Here is a 20,723-nt window from a genome sequence, read left to right as displayed (position 1 = left end):
GGATCGGGAGTGAGATGGTCAGACAGGTGTTGGGATTGGGAGTGAGATGGTCAGACAGGTGTTGGGGATTGGGAGTGAGATGGTCAGACAGGTGTTGGGATTGGGAGTGAGATGGTCAGACAGGTGTTGGGATTGGGAGTGAGATGGTCAGACAGGTGTTGGAGGATCGGGAGTGAGATGGTCAGACAGGTGTTGGGGGATTGGGAGTGAGATGGTCAGACAGGTGTTGGGGGATTGGGAGTGAGATGGTCAGACAGGTGTTGGGATTGGGAGTGAGATGGTCAGACAGGTGTTGGGATTGGGAGTGAGATGGTCAGACAGGTGTTGTGATCGGGAGTGAGATGGTCAGACAGGTGTTGGGTGATCGGGAGTGAGATGGTCAGACAGGTGTTGGGATTGGGAGTGAGATGGTCAGACAGGTGTTGGGGGATTGGGAGTGAGATGGTCAGACAGGTGTTGGGATTCGGAGTGAGATGGTCAGACAGGTGTTGGAGGATCGGGAGTGAGATGGTCAGACAGGTGTTGTGATCGGGAGTGAGATGGTCAGACAGGTGTTGGGGATTGGGAGTGAGATGGTCAGACAGGTGTTGGGATTGGGAGTGAGATGGTCAGACAGGTGTTGGGGATTGGGAGTGAGATGGTCAGACAGGTGTTGGGATTGGGAGTGAGATGGTCAGACAGGTGTTGGGATTGGGAGTGAGATGGTCAGACAGTTGTTGGGATTGGGAGTGAGATGGTCAGACAGGTGTTGGAGGATCGGGAGTGAGATGGTCAGACAGGTGTCGGGGGATTGGGAGTGAGATAGTCAGACAGGTGTTGGGGGATTGGGAGTGAGATGGTCAGACAGGTGTTGGGATTGGGAGTGAGATGGTCAGACAGGTGTTGGGATTGGGAGTGAGATGGTCAGACAGGTGTTGTGATCGGGAGTGAGATGGTCAGACAGGTGTTGGGTGATCGGGAGTGAGATGGTCAGACAGGTGTTGGGATTGGGAGTGAGATGGTCAGACAGGTGTTGGGGGATTGGGAGTGAGATGGTCAGACAGGTGTTGGGATTCGGAGTGAGATGGTCAGACAGGTGTTGGAGGATCGGGAGTGAGATGGTCAGACAGGTGTTGTGATCGGGAGTGAGATGGTCAGACAGGTGTTGGGGATTGGGAGTGAGATGGTCAGACAGGTGTTGGGATTGGGAGTGAGATGGTCAGACAGGTGTTGGGGATTGGGAGTGAGATGGTCAGACAGGTGTTGGGATTGGGAGTGAGATGGTCAGACAGGTGTTGGGATTGGGAGTGAGATGGTCAGACAGTTGTTGGGATTGGGAGTGAGATGGTCAGACAGGTGTTGGAGGATCGGGAGTGAGATGGTCAGACAGGTGTCGGGGGATTGGGAGTGAGATAGTCAGACAGGTGTTGGGGGATTGGGAGTGAGATGGTCAGACAGGTGTTGGGATTGGGAGTGAGATGGTCAGACAGGTGTTGTGATCGGGAGTGAGATGGTCAGACAGGTGTTGGGTGATCGGGAGTGAGATGGTCAGACAGGTGTTGGGATTGGGAGTGAGATGGTCAGACAGGTGTTGGGGGATTGGGAGTGAGATGGTCAGACAGGTGTTGGGATTGGGAGTGAGATGGTCAGACAGGTGTTGGAGGATCGGGAGTGAGATGGTCAGACAGGTGTTGGGGGATTGGGAGTGAGATGGTCAGACAGATGTTGTGATCGGGAGTGAGATGGTCAGACAGGTGTTGGGATTGGGTGTGAGATGGTCAGACAGGTGTTGGGTGATCGGGAGTGAGATGGTCAGACAGGTGTTGGGATTGGGAGTGAGATGGTCAGACAGGTGTTGGGGGATTGGGAGTGAGATGGTCAGACAGGTGTTGGGATTGGGAGTGAGATGGTCAGAGAGGTGTTGGAGGATCAAGAGTGAGATGGTCAGACAGGTGTTGGGGGATCGGGAGTGAGATGGTCAGACAGGTGTTGGGAGATTGGGAGTGAGATGGTCAGACAGGTGTTGGGATTGGGAGTGAGATGGTCAGACAGGTGTTGGAGGATCGGGAGTGAGATGGTCAGACAGGTGTTGGGGGATTGGGAGTGAGATGGTCAGACAAATGTTGTGATCGGGAGTGAGATGGTCAGACAGGTGTTGGGATTGGGTGTGAGATGGTCAGACAGGTGTTGGGTGATCGGGAGTGAGATGGTCAGACAGGTGTTGGGGGATTGGGAGTGAGATGGTCAGACAGGTGTTGGGATTGGGAGTGAGATGGTCAGAGAGGTGTTGGAGGATCAAGAGTGAGATGGTCAGACAGGTGTTGGGGGATCGGGAGTGAGATGGTCAGACAGGTGTTGGGGGATTGGGAGTGAGATGGTCAGACAGGTGTTGGGATTGGGAGTGAGATGGTCAGACAGGTGTTGGAGGATCGGGAGTGAGATGGTCAGACAGGTGTTGGGGGATTGGGAGTGAGATGGTCAGACAAATGTTGTGATCGGGAGTGAGATGGTCAGACAGGTGTTGGGATTGGGAGTGAGATGGTCAGACAGGTGTTGGGGGATTGGGAGTGAGATGGTCAGACAGGTGTTGGGATTGGGAGTGAGATGGTCAGAGAGGTGTTGGAGGATCAAGAGTGAGATGGTCAGACAGGTGTTGGGGGATCGGGAGTGAGATGGTCAGACAGGTGTTGGGGGATTGGGAGTGAGATGGTCAGACAGGTGTTGTGATCGGGAGTGAGATGGTCAGACAGGTGTTGAGGGGGGGCGTCTGGGGTGAGACAGGTGTTGGGGGGGATCTGGGGTGAGACAGGTGTTGTGGGGGGTCTGGGGTGAGACAGGTGTTGGGGGGCTGGGGTTCTGGGGTCAGACAGGTGTTGTGGGGGGTCTGGGGTGAGACAGGTGTTGGGGGTTGGGGTTCTGGGGTGAGACAGGTGTTGTGGGGGGTCTGGGGTCAGACAGGTGTTGGGGGGGGGTGAGGGTGTCTGGGGTCAGACAGGTGTTGGGGGATCAGGGTCTGTTCCGATTCCCGGTGGGGTCAGAACAGATTTGAAGTTCTCCTCTTTCAGGCAAGCCGTCTCTTTGCCATTCTGTTGCATTAATCTGCGACCTGCAGCCTTCCTTTGAGATGAACTCACTCTCTGCTTCTGTCCACAGCTCCTCCTGAGTTTGTCCAGTGGCCACAATCGGTCAGCAAACCGGCTGGAAGTACAGCGGTCTTCACCTGTGTGGCCCAGGGTGTTCCTGAGCCAAACCTAGTCTGGCTGAAAAATGGCCAAGTGCTGACAACCCCCAGGGAGAATATCAAACTGACCCACAGCAACAGGTAACCACAGCAACCTCTAACTGGTCCCCATCGTACTGTGCAGAGAAAGGTAGTTTCAGCTCAAATTCCCTGCTGCATAACCCCAGAGCTCACCATTTTAGGGCAAACACTTTCATAATGAATGGCCTAATTCTGTGCCATATCGACTTAGTGGTCTGCAACAAATTGCAGGGCAGGGTCAGTCAGCAAGTTGCTGCCGCTGGCTTGTAAATAGAACAGAAAGGTTTGTTCCTGCACTAAACTGCACACTGCTGACTTTGTATAACATCACTGCTGGATCTAATAGTGATCCACTCTGCTGGATTGTCTGCAGACAGACTTACCCTCAGATCCTAAACGATAAGGAGGATATCAGCCCATGACCAAATAATCTGCTTTACTGACATGGGTTAAGGAATTAATACTGACCCAGGACACTGGGGGGAACTCCCCCTGTTGCTCTTCAAATAGGGCCACCTTATTATATACATCCAACTGAGGGCAGACCAGGCCTTGGTTTGTCTCATCCAAAATACTGACCCTCTGATAGTGCAGCACTCCCTCAGTGGTGACCCTCCGACACTGCAGCACTCCCTCAGTGGTGACCCTCCGGCAGTGGAGCACTCCCTCAGTAGTGACCCTCCGACAGTCTGGCGATCCCTCATTACCACTGTGGGAGTGTCATCCTGGAGTCCAGAACTGGGCTTCTCTTGAGCAGACCATGTCGGAGGGTCAGTACTGAGGGAGCGCTGCACTGTCGGAGGGTCAGTACTGAGGGAGTGCCGCACTGTCGGAGGGTCAGTACTGAGGGAGTGCTGCACTGTCGGAGAGTCAGTACTGAGGGAGTGCTGCACTGACGGAGGGTCAGTACTGAGGGAGTGCCGCACTGTCGGAGGGTCAGTACTGAGGGAGCGCTGCACTGTCGGAGGGTCAGTACTGAGGGAGTGCCGCACTGTCGGAGGGTCAGTACTGAGGGAGTGCTGCACTGTCGGAGAGTCAGTACTGAGGGAGTGCTGCACTGACGGAGGGTCAGTACTGACGGAGTGCTGCACTGTCGGAGTGTCAGTACTGAGGGAGTGCTGCACTGTCGGAGGGTCAGTACTGAGGGAGTGCTGCACTGTCGGAGGGTCAGTACTGAGGGAGTGCTGCACTGTCGGAGTGTCAGTACTGAGGGAGTGCTGCACTGTCGGAGGGTCAGTCCTGACGGAGTGCTGCACTGTCGGAGGGTCAGTCCTGAGGGAGAGCTGCACTGTCAGAGGGTCAGTACTGAGGGAGTGCTGCCCTGTCGGAGGGTCAGTACTGAGGGAGTGCTGCCCTGTCGGAGGGTCAGTACTGAGGGAGTGCCGCACTATCGGAGGGTCAGTACTGAGGGAGGGCTGCACTGTCGGAGGGTCAGTACTGAGGGAGTGCCGCACTGTCAGAGGGTCAGTACTGAGGGAGGGCTGCACTGTCAGAGGGTCAGTACTGAGGGAGTGCTGCACTGTCGGAGGGTCAGTACTGAGGGAGTGCTGCCCTGTCGGAGGGTCAGTACTGAGGGAGTCCCGCACTGTCAGAGGGTCAGTACTGAGGGAGTGCTGCCCTGTCGGAGGGTCAGTACTGAGGGAGTCCCGCACTGTCAGAGGGTCAGTACTGAGGGAGTGCTGCCCTGTCGGAGGGTCAGTACTGAGGGAGTGCTGCACTGTCGGAGGGTCAGTACTGAGGGAGTGCTGCCCTGTCGGAGGGTCAGTACTGAGGGAGTCCCGCACTGTCAGAGGGTCAGTACTGAGGGAGTGCTGCCCTGTCGGAGGGTCAGTACTGAGGGAGTCCTGCACTGTCAGAGGGTCAGTACTGAGGGAGTGCTGCCCTGTCGGAGGGTCAGTACTGAGGGAGTCCCGCACTGTCAGAGGGTCAGTACTGAGGGAGTGCTGCCCTGTCGGAGGGTCAGTACTGACGGAGTGCTGCACTGTCGGAGGGTCAGTCCTGAGGGAGAGCTGCACTGTCAGAGGGTCAGTACTGAGGGAGTGCTGCACTGTCGGAGGGTCAGTACTGAGGGAGTGCTGCCCTGTTGGAGGGTCAGTACTGAGGGAGTGCCGCACTATCGGAGGGTCAGTACTGAGGGAGGGCTGCACTGTCGGAGGGTCAGTACTGAGGGAGTGCTGCCCTGTCGGAGGGTCAGTACTGAGGGAGTCCCGCACTGTCAGAGGGTCAGTACTGAGGGAGTGCTGCCCTGTCGGAGGGTCAGTACTGAGGGAGTCCCGCACTGTCAGAGGGTCAGTACTGAGGGAGTGCTGCCCTGTCGGAGGGTCAGTACTGAGGGAGTCCCGCACTGTCGGAGGGTCAGTACTGAGGGAGTGCTGCCCTGTCGGAGGGTCAGTACTGAGGGAGTGCCGCACTGTCGGAGGGTCAGTACTGAGGGAGAGCCACACTGTCAGAGGGTCAGTACTGAGGGAGTCCCGCACTGTCGGAGGGTCAGTACTGAGGGAGTCCCGCACTGTCGGAGGGTCAGTACTGAGGGAGAGCCACACTGTCGGAGGGTCAGTACTGAGGGAGTGCTGCCCTGTCGGAGGGTCAGTACTGAGGGAGTCCCGCACTGTCAGAGGGTCAGTACAGAGGGAGTGCTGCACTGTCGGAGGGTCAGTACTGAGGGAGTGCTGCACTGTCGGAGGGTCAGTACTGAGGGAGTGCCGCACTGTCAGAGGGTCAGTACTGAGGGAGTGCAGCACTGTCGGAGGGTCAGTACTGAGGGAGGGCTGCCCTGTCGGAGGGTCAGTACTGAGGGAGTCCCGCACTGTCGGAGGGTCAGTACTGAGGGAGTGCAGCACTGTCGGAGGGTCAGTACTGAGGGAGGGCTGCCCTGTCGGAGGGTCAGTACTGAGGGAGTCCCGCACTGTCGGAGGGTCAGTACTGAGGGAGTCCCGCACTGTCGGAGGGTCAGTACTGAGGGAGTGCTGCACTGTCGGAGGGTTAGTACTAAGGGAGAGCCACACTGTCGGAGGGTCAGTACTGAGGGAGTGCTGCCCTGTCGGAGGGTCAGTACTGAGGGAGTCCCGCACTGTCAGAGGGTCAGTGCTGAGGGAGTGCCGCACTGTCGGAGGGTCAGTACTGAGGGAGTGCTGCACTGTCGGAGGGTCAGTACTGAGGGAGTGCCGCACTGTCAGAGGGTCAGTACTGAGGGAGTGCAGCACTGTCGGAGGGTCAGTACCGAGGGAGGGCTGCCCTGTCGGAGGGTCAGTACTGAGGGAGTCCCGCACTGTCGGAGGGTCAGTACTGAGGGAGTGCAGCACTGTCGGAGGGTCAGTACTGAGGGAGGGCTGCCCTGTCGGAGGGTCAGTACTGAGGGAGTGCTGCACTGTCGGAGGGTCAGTACTGAGGGAGTGCCGCACTGTCGGAGGGTCAGTACTGAGGGAGTGCAGCACTGTCGGAGGGTCAGTACTGAGGGAGGGCTGCCCTGTCGGAGGGTCAGTACTGAGGGAGTCCCGCACTGTCGGAGGGTCAGTACTGAGGGAGGGCTGCCCTGTCGGAGGGTCAGTACTGAGGGAGTGCAGCACTGTCGGAGGGTCAGTACTGAGGGAGCGCCGCACTGTCGGAGGGTCAGTACTGAGGGAGTGCTGCACTGTCGGAGGGTCAGTACTGAGGGAGTGCTGCACTGTCGGAGGGTCAGTACTGAGGGAGTGCCGCACTGTCGGAGGGTCAGTACTGAGGGAGTGCTGCACTGTCAGAGGGTCAGTACTGAGGGAGTCCCGCACTGTCGGAGGGTCAGTACTGAGGGAGTCCCGCACTGTCAGAGGGTCAGTACTGAGGGAGTCCCGCACTGTCAGAGGGTCAGTACTGAGGGAGTCCCGCACTGTCGGAGGGTCAGTACTGAGGGAGTGCCGCACTGTCGGAGGGTCAGTACTGAGGGAGTGCTGCACTGTCAGAGGGTCAGTACTGAGGGAGTCCCGCACTGTCGGAGGGTCAGTACTGAGGGAGTGCTGCACTGTCGGAGGGTCAGTACTGAGGGAGTCCCGCACTGTCGGAGGGTCAGTACTGAGGGAGTGCTGCACTGTCGGAGGGTCAGTACTGAGGGAGTCCCGCACTGTCGGAGGGTCAGTACTGAGGGAGTGCTGCACTGTCGGAGGGTCAGTACTGAGGGAGTGCCGCACTGTCGGAGGGTCAGTACTGAGGGAGTGCTGCACTGTCGGAGGGTCAGTACTGAGGGAGGGCTGCCCTGTCGGAGGGTCAGTACTGAGGGAGTCCCGCACTGTCGGAGGGTCAGTACTGAGGGAGTGCTGCACTGTCAGAGGGTCAGTACTGAGGGAGTCCCGCACTGTCGGAGGGTCAGTACTGAGGGAGGGCTGCCCTGTCGGAGGGTCAGTACTGAGGGAGTCCCGCACTGTCGGAGGGTCAGTACTGAGGGAGTCCCGCACTGTCGGAGGGTCAGTACTGAGGGAGGGCTGCCCTGTCGGAGGGTCAGTACTGAGGGAGTCCCGCACTGTCGGAGGGTCAGTACTGAGGGAGTGCTGCACTGTCAGAGGGTCAGTACTGAGGGAGTGCTGCACTGTCAGAGGGTCAGTACTGAGGGAGTCCCGCACTGTCGGAGGGTCAGTACTGAGGGAGGGCTGCCCTGTCGGAGGGTCAGTACTGAGGGAGTCCCGCACTGTCGGAGGGTCAGTACTGAGGGAGTCCCGCACTGTCGGAGGGTCAGTACTGAGGGAGGGCTGCTCTGAGCTTCTCTTGAGCCGACCTTGCGCTTTGGACCTGAATTAAGTATTTGGTTATAAATCTAGATCTAACTATCGGTTCTTCAGTTTCCAGGTGTTTTCTATATTGGACCTCCAGCTCTGACCCTCCCCATGGTCTAACATCTTGCCCATACTCAGTAACTTGGCTCTCACATGGGAATGGGCAGTTGGGGTACAGGAATGAGTTGGGTTCCTGCAGAGATTCAGTGCCCCCCAGGTGGGTAGTGATAGAATTTGTGCTGTGAGATTTAACCTGAGTACCTGTAACTTCTCCTATTTCTTTCAGCACTCTGATTATAAACCGCATCACCTCATCGGATGAGGCTATCTACCAATGCATTGCCAAAAACAGTGCTGGCACCAACCAGGCCAGTGCACGGCTCGCTGTCACCCTCTCCCAGGAGCTGCCCGAACCCCCTGAGGATGTGAGAGCAGAATCTGTGTCCCACAATGCTATCCGCTTAACCTGGCGGGAACGGGCACTCACCGTCACCGAGGAGATTATCGGCTATGTCCTGCACATCCGGAAGGCAGCAGGTAGGTGTCGACATTCCCTGCTGGTCGGCATCAGGAATGCCCTGTGCCACCGGGCATGGTTGTACAGCCCAGGGCACGGTCACTGCCACCTATAACCTTGACATGACCCCAACTCCTTGTGCACCTGTAATCTTGTATTTCTGCAGCACAGTTCACCACCCCAGGATATCCCAAAGCGTCTTGCAGCCAAACCAAGAGCTCATGGTGTAGTGGGTAACATATTAGCATGGATAGAAGATTGGCTAGCTAACAGGAAGCAGAGAGTAGGCATAAATGGGTTGTTTTCGGGTTGGCAAGCTGTAACTAGTGGAATGCCACAGGGATCTGTGCTGGGGCCTCAGCTATTTACAATTTATGTCAGTGGATGAAGGGACAGAATGTATGGTGGCTAAATTTACTGATGACACAAAGATAGGTAGGGGAGTAAGTTGTGAAGAGGACATAAGGAGTCTGCAAAGGGATATAGATAGGTTAAATGAAGGGGCAAAGATCTGGCAGATGGAGTATAATGTGGAAAGTGCGAACTTGTCCACATATTATTAAAATGGAGAGAGAGAGATTGCAGAACTCTGAGATGCAGAGGGATCTGGATGTCCCAGTAAATGAAACACAAATTTATGCAGGTACAGCAAGTGATTAAGAAGGTAAATGCAATGTTGATGCTTATTGCAAGGGGAATGGAATCTAAAAGTAGAGATTTTTTGCTATGGTTGTACAGGGTATTGGTGAGACCACATCTAGAGTATTGTGTACAGTCTTGGTCTCCTTACTTAAGGAAGGATATAATTGCATTAGAAGCAGTTCAGAGAAGGTTCATTCGACTGATTCCTGGGATGAGTGGGTTATAAACATATAAGATCCTGAGGGAACTTGACAGGGTGGATGTGGAAAAGATGTTTCCCCCTGTGGGAGATACTAAAACTAGGGTGCAGAGTTTAAAACTAAGGGCTCTCCCATTTAAGACAGAGATGAGGGAAATGTTTTTTCTCTGAGGGTGGTGAGTCTGTGGAACTCTCTTCCCCGGAGAGCGGTGGAGGCAGGGTCACTGAATATTCTTAAGGCAGAGGTAGACAGATTCTTGACAAACAAGGGTATCGAAGGGTAAGCAGGAAAGTGGAGTTGAGTCCACAAACAGATCAGCCATGATCTTGTAGAATGGTGGAGCAGGCTTGAAGGGCCAAATAGTCTACTCCTGCTCTTAGTTCGTATGTATGCATATTTTCTGAAGTGTAGTCACTATTGTAATGTAAGAAGTGCAGCAGCCAATTTGTGCACAGCAAGCTCCCACAAACAGCAATGTGATAATGACCAGATCATCTGTTTTAATGATGTCGGTTGAGGGATAACAGAGAACAGTAACTAACAGTAGCTACACTGTAGGACAGAGTATACAGCAAGAAATAAACGGGGTGTGTAAGAAAGGTACTGCAATGATCATGGAGTGACTTTCATCTGCACATAGATTGGGTGAATCAGATTGGCAAAGGTAGCCTAGAAAATTAGTTCATAGAGTGTATTCAGGACAGTTTCTTAGAGCAGTAAATTCTAGAGCCAACTAGGGAGCAGGCTGTTCTCGACCTGGTAATGTGCAATGAGACAGGATTAATCAGTAACTTCCTGGTAAAGGAGCCTCTAGGTGACAGCAATCATAACATGATAGAATTTCATGTTCAGTTTGAAGGGGAGAAATGTGGGTCTAAGACCAGTGTTTTAAACCTAAATAAAGGTAATTACAAGGGTATGAAGGCAGAGCTAACTAAAGTGAACTGGGAAACTAGGTTAAAAGGTAGGACAGTAGAGATGCAAGGGCAGACTTTTAAGGAGATATTTAATAACTCTCAGCAAAGATTTATCCCAGTGAGAAAGACTCTGAGAAGGCATCCATGGCTAAATAAGGAAGTTAAGGATAGTAGCAAGTTGAAAGAGACACTGCAGAGATTAGTGACAAGTCAGAAGATTGGACAGATTTTAAGAACCAGCAAAGGAGAAAAAAAAGGGAGAAATTAGAGTATGGGAGAAAGCTAGCTAGAAATATAAAAACAGTAAGAGTTACTATAAGTATTTAAAAAGGAAAAGAGTAACTAAAGCTGATAGTCTTCTAGAGAATGAGACTGGGGAATTAATAATGGAAAACAGGGAAATGGTAGAGGCGTTGAGCAGGTATTTTGTGTCTGTGTTCACTGTAGAAAACTTCCCAAAGATACTTGAAAATTAAGAGGCAGAAGGGAGGGAGAACCTTAAAACAATCACAAGGGAAAAGGTAGTGGGAAAACTATTAGAACTAAAGTCTGGCAAGTCCCCTGGACCTGATGGCCTGCATCCTAGGGTCGCAAAAGAAGTGTCTGCAGAAATAGCAGCGGCATTGGTTATACTCTTCCAAAATTCCTTAGATTCTGGAAGGTTCCCAGCGGATATGAAAATCGGAAATGTAACACCTCTATTCAAGAAAGGAGGGAGACAGAAAACAATAGGCCAGTTAACCTTAACATCTATCATAGAGAAAATGCTAGAATCTATTATTAAGGAGGTTATCGCAGGATACTTAGAAAATTATAATGGGATCAGACAGAGTCAACATGGTTTTGTGAAAGGGAAATCGTGTTTAACTAATTTATTAGAGTTCTTTGAGGAAGTTACAAGAAAGATGGATAAAGAGGAACCTGTAGATGTGGTGTACTTGGATTTCCAGACGGCATTTACTAAAGTGCTACATCAAATGTTACTACACATCAGCATGGATAGAGGACTGGTTCACTAACAGGAAGCAGAGTGTAGGGATAAATGGGCCATTTTTGGGTTGGCAAGCTGTAACCAGTCGAGTGCCGCAGGGATCAGTGCTGGGGCCTCAACTATTTACAATCTATATCAATGACTTGGATGAAGGGACCGGTAATTAAATTTGCTGATGACACCAAAACAGGTAGAAAAATAAGTTGTCAAGAGGAGGTAAAGAATCTACAAAAGGAATATAGATAGGTTAAGGGAGTTGGCAAATATCTGGCAGATGGAGTATAATGTGGGAAAATGTGAACTTGTTCACTTTGGCATGAAGAATAGAAAAGCAGTATATTACTTAAATGGAGAGAGGCTGCAGTACTCCACAGTATAGAGGGATCTGGATGTGCTGGTACATGAATCACAATAAGTTAATATGCAGGTACAGCAAGTGATTAGGGAGGCAAATGGAATGTTGGCATTTATTGCAAGGAAAAATGGAGTATAAATATAGGGAAGCCTTGCTAAAGCTGTACAGGGCCTTAGTTAGATCACATCTGGCGTACTGTGTACAGTTTTGATCTCCTTATTTGAAAAAGCATATAATTGCATTAGAAGCAGTTCAGACAAGGTTCATTTGACTGATTACTGGGATGAGGGGGTTCTCTTATGAGGAAAGGTCAAGCAGGTTGGGCCTATACTCATTGGAGTTCAGAAGAATGAGAGGTTATCTTATTGAAACATATAAGATCCTGAGGGATCTTATATGATAGAGTGGATACCGGGAGGATGTTTCCTCTTGTGGGGGAGACTAGAACTAGGAGACACAGCTTAATAATAAGCGGTCTGTCTCCCTTTTAAGACAGAGTTGAGGAGAATTTTTTTTTCTCAAAGGGTGCACAGTGGCGCAGTGGTTAGCACCGCAGTCTCTCAGCTCCAGCGACCCGGGTTCAGTTCTGGGTACTGCCTGTGCGGAGTTTGCAAGTTCTCCCTGTGTCTGCGTGGGTTTTCTCCGGGTGCTCCGGTTTCCTCCCACAGCCAAAGACTTGCAGGTTGATAGGTAAATTGGCCATTGTAAATTGTCCCTAGTGTAGGTAGGTGGTAGGAGAATGGTGGGGATGTCGTAGGGAATATGGGATTAATGTAGGATTAGATAAATGGGTGGTTGTTGGTTGGCACAGACTCGGTGGACCGAAGGGCCTGTTTCAGTGCTGTATCTCTAAATAAATAAATAAATCTGTGAAATTCTCTTCCCCGGAGCAGTGGGGGATGTGTCATTGAATACATTCAAGGTTGAGTTAGATAGATTTTTCATAAACAAGGGAGTCGTGGGTTATGGGAGACAGACAGGGAGGTGGAGTTGAGACCACAATCAGATCAGCCATGATCTTATCGAATGGCAGAGCAAGCTCAATGGGCTGAATGGCCCTCTCCTGTTCCTCTAAATATTGGCCCCAGGTGTTTAAGACAAATACTGGGACTAGGTTGGTTGTGGATGGGGGAAGCCAGACCTGCATTCCACACTGATGGGGGAAAACGGGTAATATGAGAAGGTGCAGATTGTGAAGCCTCGTGTGACCGATCTGCTGATTGTCCTGATTTTGTGTGTGCTCATCCTCCAGATTCAGAAGGCAAGGAGTTTCAAGAGGCTGTCAGCAAGACAACCTTCCAGCATGTCTTCACCAACCTGGAGCCTGACACAGCCTACTCCATGTACATCAAAGCCTACTCACCTGTGGGAGCCAGCAGGTCATCCCTGCTTGTCACTGCCGACACAACAGGACAAGGTGAGGAAACTCCCAACCTGCTGTGGGTGGTCACAAGCAGTACAAACCGGGAAGAATTTATATAGCACCTTGCTTCACCATAGGATGTCATAAACAATTTACCTCCCTCCTTAAACCTCTCTTTCCTCCTTAAAACCGAAGCTTTGGGTCTCCTGTCCCAATAACAGCTGATTGTCAATTTTTTTTGTCCAATTGCTGCTGTTTTGAAGCACCTTGGCATGTTCATTATATTAAAGGAGCTATAGAAATGCAAGATGCAGTTGTTTGTGGCAATCAAAATCATTTTTGAAGTATCGTCAATGTTGAAATGAGGAAATGTGACAGCCAATTTTTGCACAGCTAGATCCCGCAAACAGCTATGTAATAATGGCCAAATCATTTATTTTTATTGATATTAATTGAGGGATAAATATTGCCCTCAGATATTGCTTTTCTGCCCATGGCTTAATTTGTGTCCACCTGAGTGAGCAGACAGGGCTTTGGTTTAATGTCTCATTGAAAAAATCATCTTTTAAAAAAGCCCACGTTTGTTGACAATGCAATCACTAGGCAGTAACAGCTCAATTTATCACAAAAAAATGAATTAAACCCAAACCCCTTGAATCGCACCCCCATGGTCCCTGCCATGCGGTAGGAGAATGGAGACTGATCAGACTGGCAAACCTTGATGTATTGAGAATATGGATGGATAGGGATTTGCAGTTGCAGGAAATCCTTAAAAAGGATTTTAAAAAGCCTTTTCTTTCTTGTTCCTGTGGCACCCCCAATCTCTGCTCTCTCGCTCTCTCCTGTGTGCCCCCCCCAGTCTTGCTCTCTTTCTCTCTCTTGTATGTCCCCCCCAGTCTTGCTCTCTTTCTCTCTCTTGTATGTCCCCCCCAGTCTTGCTCTCTTTCTCTCTCTTGTATGCCCCCCCCAGTCTTGCTCTCTCTTGTGTGCCCCCCCCCCCAGTCTTGCTCTCTCTTGTGTGCCCCCCCCCCAGTCTTGCTCTCTCTTGTGTGCCCCCCCCCCAGTCTTGCTCTCTCTTGTGTGCCCCCCCCCCAGTCTTGCTCTCTCTTGTGTGCCCCCCCCCCAGTCTTGCTCTCTCTTGTGTGCCCCCCCCCCAGTCTTGCTCTCTCTTGTGTGCCCCCCCCCAGTCTTGCTCTCTCTTGTGTGCCGCCCCCCCCCAGTCTTGCTCTCTCTTGTGTGCCGCCCCCCCCCCAGTCTTGCTCTCTCTTGTGTGCCGCCCCCCCCCAGTCTTGCTCTCTCTTGTGTGCCCCCCCCCCCAGTCTTGCTCTCTCTCGTGTGCCCCCCCCCCCAGTCTTGCTCTCTCTCGTGTGCCCCCCCCCCCAGTCTTGCTCTCTCTCGTGTGCCCCCCCCAGTCTTGCTCTCTCTCGTGTGCCCCCCCCCAGTCTTGCTCTCTCTCGTGTGCCCCCCCACCAGTCTTGCTCTCTCTCGTGTGCCCCCACCAGTCTTGCTCTCTCTCTCTCTCTCTCCTGTGCCCCTCCCAGTCTTGTTCTCTCTCTCTCTCCTGTGCCCCCTCCCAGTCTTGCTCTCTCTCTCTCTCCTGTGCCCCCTCCCAGTCTTGCTCTCTCTCTCTTGTGCCCCCTCCCAGTCTTGCTCTCTCTCTCTTGTGCCCCCTCCCAGTCTTGCTCTCTCTCTCTCCTGTGCCCCCTCCCAGTCTTGCTCTCTCTCTCCTGTGCCCCCTCCCAGTCTTGCTCTCTCTCTCCTGTGCCCCCTCCCAGTCTTGCTCTCTCTCTCCTGTGCCCCCTCCCAGTCTTGCTCTCCAGTCTTGCTCTCTCTCTCCTGTGCCCCCTCCCAGTCTTGCTCTCTCTCTCCTGTGCCCCCTCCCAGTCTTGCTCTCTCTCTCCTGTGCCCCCTCCCAGTCTTGCTCTCTCTCTCCTGTGCCCCCTCCCAGTCTTGCTCTCCAGTCTTGCTCTCTCTCTCCTGTGCCCCCTCCCAGTCTTGCTCTCTTTCTCTCCTGTGCCCCCTCCCAGTCTTGCTCTCTCTCTCCTGTGCCCCCTCCCAGTCTTGCTCTCTCTCTCCTGTGCCCCCTCCCAGTCTTGCTCTCTCTCTCCTGTGCCCCCTCCCAGTCTTGCTCTCCAGTCTTGCTCTCTCTCTCCTGTGCCCCCTCCCAGTCTTGCTCTCTCTCTCCTGTGCCCCCTCCCAGTCTTGCTCTCTCTCTCTCCTGTGCCCCCTCCCAGTCTTGCTCTCTCTCTCCTGTGCCCCCTCCCAGTCTTGCTCTCCAGTCTTGCTCTCTCTCTCCTGTGCCCCCTCCCAGTCTTGCTCTCTCTCTCCTGTGCCCCCTCCCAGTCTTGCTCTCCAGTCTTGCTCTCTCTCTCGCCCCCTCCCAGTCTTGCTCTCTCTCTCCTGTGCCCCCTCCCAGTCTTGCTCTCTCTCTCCTGTGCCCCCTCCCAGTCTTGCTCTCTCTCTCCTGTGCCCCCTCCCAGTCTTGCTCTCCAGTCTTGCTCTCTCTCTCCTGTGCCCCCTCCCAGTCTTGCTCTCTCTCTCCTGTGCCCCCTCCCAGTCTTGCTCTCTCTCTCCTGTGCCCCCTCCCAGTCTTGCTCTCTCTCTCCTGTGCCCCCTCCCAGTCTTGCTCTCCAGTCTTGCTCTCTCTCTCTTGTGCCCCCTCCCAGTCTTGCTCTCTCTCTCTCCTGTGCCCCCTCCCAGTCTTGCTCTCTCTCTCTTGTGCCCCCTCCCAGTCTTGCTCTCTCTCTCTCCTGTGCCCCCTCCCAGTCTTGCTCTCTCTCTCCTGTGCCCCCTCCCAGTCTTGCTCTCTCTCTCCTGTGCCCCCTCCCAGTCTTGCTCTCCAGTCTTGCTCTCTCTCTCCTGTGCCCCCTCCCAGTCTTGCTCTCTCTCTCCTGTGCCCCCTCCCAGTCTTGCTCTCTCTCTCTCCTGTGCCCCCTCCCAGTCTTGCTCTCTCTCTCCTGTGCCCCCTCCCAGTCTTGCTCTCCAATCTTGCTCTCTCTCTCCTGTGCCCCCTCCCAGTCTTGCTCTCCAATCTTGCTCTCTCTCTCCTGTGCCCCCTCCCAGTCTTGCTCTCCAATCTTGCTCTCTCTCTCCTGTGCCCCCTCCCAGTCTTGCTCTCTCTCTCCTGTGCCCCCTCCCAGTCTTGCTCTCTCTCTCCTGTGCCCCCTCCCAGTCTTGCTCTCTCTCTCCTGTGCCCCCTCCCAGTCTTGCTCTCTCTCTCCTGTGCCCCCTCCCAGTCTTGCTCTCTCTCTCCTGTGCCCCCTCCCAGTCTTGCTCTCTCTCTCCTGTGCCCCCTCCCAGTCTTGCTCTCTCTCTCCTGTGCCCCCTCCCAGTCTTGCTCTCTCTCTCCTGTGCCCCCTCCCAGTCTTGCTCTCTCTCTCCTGTGCCCCCTCCCAGTCTTGCTCTCTCTCTCCCCTGTGCCCCCTCCCAGTCTTGCTCTCTCTCTCCTGTGCCCCCTCCCAGTCTTGCTCTCTCTCTCCTGTGCCCCCTCCCAGTCTTGCTCTCTCTCTCCTGTGCCCCCTCCCAGTCTTGCTCTCTCTCTCCTGTGCCCCCTCCCAGTCTTGCTCTCTCTCCTGTGCCCCCTCCCAGTCTTGCTCTCTCTCCTGTGCCCCCTCCCAGTCTTGCTCTCTCTCCTGTGCCCCCTCCCAGTCTTGCTCTCTCTCCTGTGCCCCCTCCCAGTCTTGCTCTCTCTCCTGTGCCCCCTCCCAGTCTTGCTCTCGCTCCTGTGCCCCCTCCCAGTCTTGCTCTCTCTCTCTCTCTCTCCCTCCTGTGCCCCCCAGTTTCTGTTGCTATGTTTTCTTTGTTGACTGATTCTTTGATAGTATGGGGGTATTTTTTTTTTTCCTCTTATTTTAATCAATTTTTCTAGTATTTTGTTTTTGCTATCCTTTGCCTTAGTATTGTAATTAAGTTTTTTTTTTATGTAGTATATGTTTAAGGAGTGGGATTTGAACTTGTGATCTTTAGACATAGTGTCTGTATTTCTAACCACTGAGCTACAGCTGGAACCTGGTGAAAGGCTTTCCCAAGTTAGCTGATCAAGCAGCCAGCAGTAGTTGGGGGAAGGTGATTGTGTGGTAATCAATTTCTCCTTGAATTAATGTGACACAGATGTGCGATGAGCAACACCCCAGTGTGTGAGAGCTTTGAGAAGTGTAGATCTCCTGAGTGTGTGACAATAAGGACCCCTGCTGGAACAGGGCGTGGGGTGTCTGTGTCAGTTGAGACTGTGATGCCTGCCATAGTTGATGAACTCAAATGACACCCACAGAATAAGCTTCGTTGCCATCAAGATATTAGCGATGGAGGGGGGGGGGGAGCGGGGGGCGTGGTGCTGTGTGACCTGTAAGGCTGGTTTCTAAATATGTGATGTTCTCCCTTCCTCAGTTCCCGACACAGTGACATTCTTCACGCAGGTGTTGAACTCCTCAGCGGTGCAGGTGTTTTGGGAGCTGACACCCAGCCAGGGCCTGATTGCAGGATACAAACTGTACTATAGGAAGGTGCAGAGCTCCCAGCTGGTGGGTCCAACTCTGCTGTCCAGTGCTATCACCAGCTTCACCATCAGTCACCTGGGTAAGTGCCATGCTCACAGACAGCACGGTGGCACGGGGTAGCCGAGCAACACAGGCTTCCACTTTCAGGCTTTAAACATGACCGTTACAGAAAGACAAAAACTGCTGTTTCCAAAAAAAAACCATGTCAAGCCAGCCCACCAGACTCAGAGCCACTTGAGTACAGTTTGTAACATTATAGTTACTGTTAGAAGGTAGGCAGCACAGAAACCAATTTGCACACATTTAATTTGCTTTAATGATGCTGACTTAAGGGCTATATTGTCCCTGAAGATGGGGAGACTGTGGCCGTGGGAGTATTTACAGCGAGCTGAGGGGATAGACGGTTCCCTTTAATATCTCCCTAAACAAAGGCACCTCTGACCACTGCCTCAGAGGAGAAGTTAATATCAACTGAGCAGCTGCTGCTGAAGCCACTGAGTGAACACAGTATTTTTGGTAGTTTATTAGAGCTTCGTTTGTTTCTTTTTCCAGAACCATCGTCATTATATGAGATCACGATGCTGGCATTTAACCAGCATGGAGACGGGAACAGTACCGGGCGCTTTGTATCACTGAGGGACAGCACAGAGAAACCAGGCACGTGTATTGTCAGAGTGTATCTGTTTGTGTCTACATTGACCACGCACTAACTTCTGTGTCATTGCTCACAGCCCAGCAAGACCGCACCTGTAAGTGTGAGAAGACAACAGAGAGCCCGCTGAGTGCAATTGTGGTTGGGATTCATATCGGAATGGCCTGCATCATTTTCTGCATTCTCTTCCTGCTGCTCACATACCGGAGAAGGTAACACTTGGAGGTGGGAGGTTGTCAGGGGGAAGAGAAGGACAAAGACGAAGGGTGGGGTGGGGTAGGGTAGGTGGAGACATTGTAAAGAGGAAAAGAGAGCAGGGAAGTGGTGTATAGGCTCACACATGGAAGGGAGGGGAATGGTTGATTGTATTTGGAAGGGTGCTGACTCTGTCTCCATGTGTTGCAGTCTGTTTGGCTGTAAGGGCATCAAGGAGAGTTGGTCAGTCCCACAGGCTGGACACAGCATGGCCCAGGAGCAACAGAATGGCCACCTGGAGGCAGATACAAAGGATGAAGCAGGGAGAGTGATGGAGATGACCGAGCTGGTGAGTGCAGTGAGACCAATCTTCATCTCAATATTACATGAGCAGGCACGAACACCTTTGTTTGTTGTTTCTGGGTTCTCCCCATCGCCCTGACACTCCTCTCACCTTTCTCTGTGTTGCAGAATGGAGATCTGTCTTCAGAAAACAATCGAGAGGGAGAAGGTGCCTGCAGCCAGCTTCAGGTGGTCATCGAGTAGTATCTTAACAGTATCCAGAACCTGAGCAACCAGCAGAGAAAGTGGCTCAACCTTCCTCGCCTTTCAGATTCATTATTTTTCTCTGCACCAAAGCTCTGACATGGTTTCAAATCCTGCTTTGACCTGGTTTTTATACCAGCTTTAAAGTGGTCTATAAGCTGGTTTTAACCGGGCTTCATCATGCTAACCCAGTGCGATCGGGTACTCCAAAGATTCCTACCTCAACTGACATGAATGTTACAAACTTCAGCCATTTTTCTTTTTTAAACTCCACATCCACAGTAATCGCCAATGACCAAGAGACTGCCACAACACCACCTCCACCGTCACCAGGTTCTGGCTACACGGTGCAGGAACCCCCACACATTGTGTTCCAGCTGCTCACCCAAGGGCTGCAGGAAACATTCCTCCAGCTTCAATACTAGAGAGTTAAAGACATTCTACTCATCCAAATACTTTCAAACTGACTGAAAAGAATCCAAAGATTTTAGAGATTTAGGGACATTATCATCGAAACTGATTTATCTTACTTTGTATCAAATAACTTTATGCTTAAGCCCCCAGAAATGGTTAGTAACTCCCCCAAACCTTCTGGAGATCGGATCTAAGGCTCCCCCTTCCCACCCCACGCCCGTCATTGATGCATGTCAGAAAAGGGAGACAGGTGTTCCTCGCACCACTACGAAACCAAAGACGCAGACAAGCCACCTGAACTGGGAGGTCTCTGCTAATTCCACTGTGTGTGTGAGAATGTTCCACATCTCCCCTCCCTCCCAAAATCCCTCGATAAGGGACCCTGGCACTGAGGAAGCCCATGCGCCAATAAGTCAAGGTGGATACCAGCCCAACCCCCTCCCCCTTTGCCCTGTGCTGATACTGCCCTGTGCCAATACGCAGCAGCAACTCCCTCCCCCCGTGCTGATACTGCCCCTTGTGCCAAAACACAGCATCAGCTCCCTCCCCCCGTGCTGATACTGCCCCTTGTGCGAATACACAGCAACTCCCTCCCCGTGCTCATACCGCCCCGTGCCAATACGCAGCAACTCCCTCCCGTGCTGATACTGCCCTGTGCCAATACGCAGCAGCAACTCCTGCCCTGTGCCAACATGCAGCAGCAACTCCCTCCCCGTGCTGATACTGCCCTGTGCCAATACGCAGCAGCAACTCCCTCCCCGTGCTGATACTGTCCTGTGCCAATACACAGCAACTCCCTGCCCGTGCTGATACTGCCCTGTGCCAATACGCAGCAACTCCCTCCCGTGCTGATACTGCCCTGTGCCAATACGCAGCAGCAACTCCCTCCCCGTGCTGATACTGTCCTGTGCCAATACACAGCAACTCCCTGCCCCTGTGCTGATACTGTCCTGTGCCAATACACAGCAACTCCCTGCCCCTGTGCTGATACTGCCCTGTGCCAATACACAGCAACTCCCTCCCCGTGCTGATACCGCCCTGTGCCAATCCGCAGCAGCAACTCCCTCCCCGTGCTGATACTGTCCTGTGCCAATACACAGCAACTCCCTGCCCCTGTGCTGACACTGCCCTCTGCCAATACACAGCAACTCCTTCCCCTGTGCTGATACTGCCCTGTGCCAATACACAGCAACTCCCTCCCCGTGCTGATACTGCCCTGTGCCAATACGCAGCAACTCCCTCCCGTGCTGATACTGCCCTGTGCCAATACGCAGCAGCAACTCCCTCCCCGTGCTGATACTGTCCTGTGCCAATACACAGCAACTCCCTGCCCCTGTGCTGATACTGTCCTGTGCCAATACACAGCAACTCCCTGCCCCTGTGCTGATACTGCCCTGTGCCAATACACAGCAACTCCCTCCCCGTGCTGATACCGCCCTGTGCCAATCCGCAGCA

General features: G+C 53.0%; 1 protein-coding gene across 1 annotated transcript; it reads left to right on the top strand.

Annotated features, from left to right (window-relative positions):
* Positions 1-3,132: 3,132 nt before the first annotated feature.
* LOC137364375 (immunoglobulin superfamily DCC subclass member 3-like) lies at positions 3,133-18,657 on the top strand (the record flags this gene model as incomplete). The annotated part of the gene is made up of 7 exons (XM_068027618.1): positions 3,133-3,301; positions 8,267-8,517; positions 12,855-13,019; positions 17,352-17,540; positions 18,014-18,124; positions 18,193-18,325; positions 18,519-18,657. Coding segments are annotated over 7 exons (1,157 nt in total), but the record flags the coding sequence as incomplete, so codon positions are not given.
* Between the last annotated feature and the right edge of the window lie 2,066 nt (positions 18,658-20,723).

The sequence above is a fragment of the Heterodontus francisci genome, unplaced genomic scaffold, assembly GCF_036365525.1.
Source record: "Heterodontus francisci isolate sHetFra1 unplaced genomic scaffold, sHetFra1.hap1 HAP1_SCAFFOLD_2381, whole genome shotgun sequence".
NCBI classification, from domain to species: Eukaryota; Metazoa; Chordata; class Chondrichthyes; order Heterodontiformes; family Heterodontidae; genus Heterodontus; species Heterodontus francisci.
The sequence above is the reverse complement of the archived record's forward strand: the minus strand, read 5'-3'. Positions and strand labels throughout refer to the sequence as shown.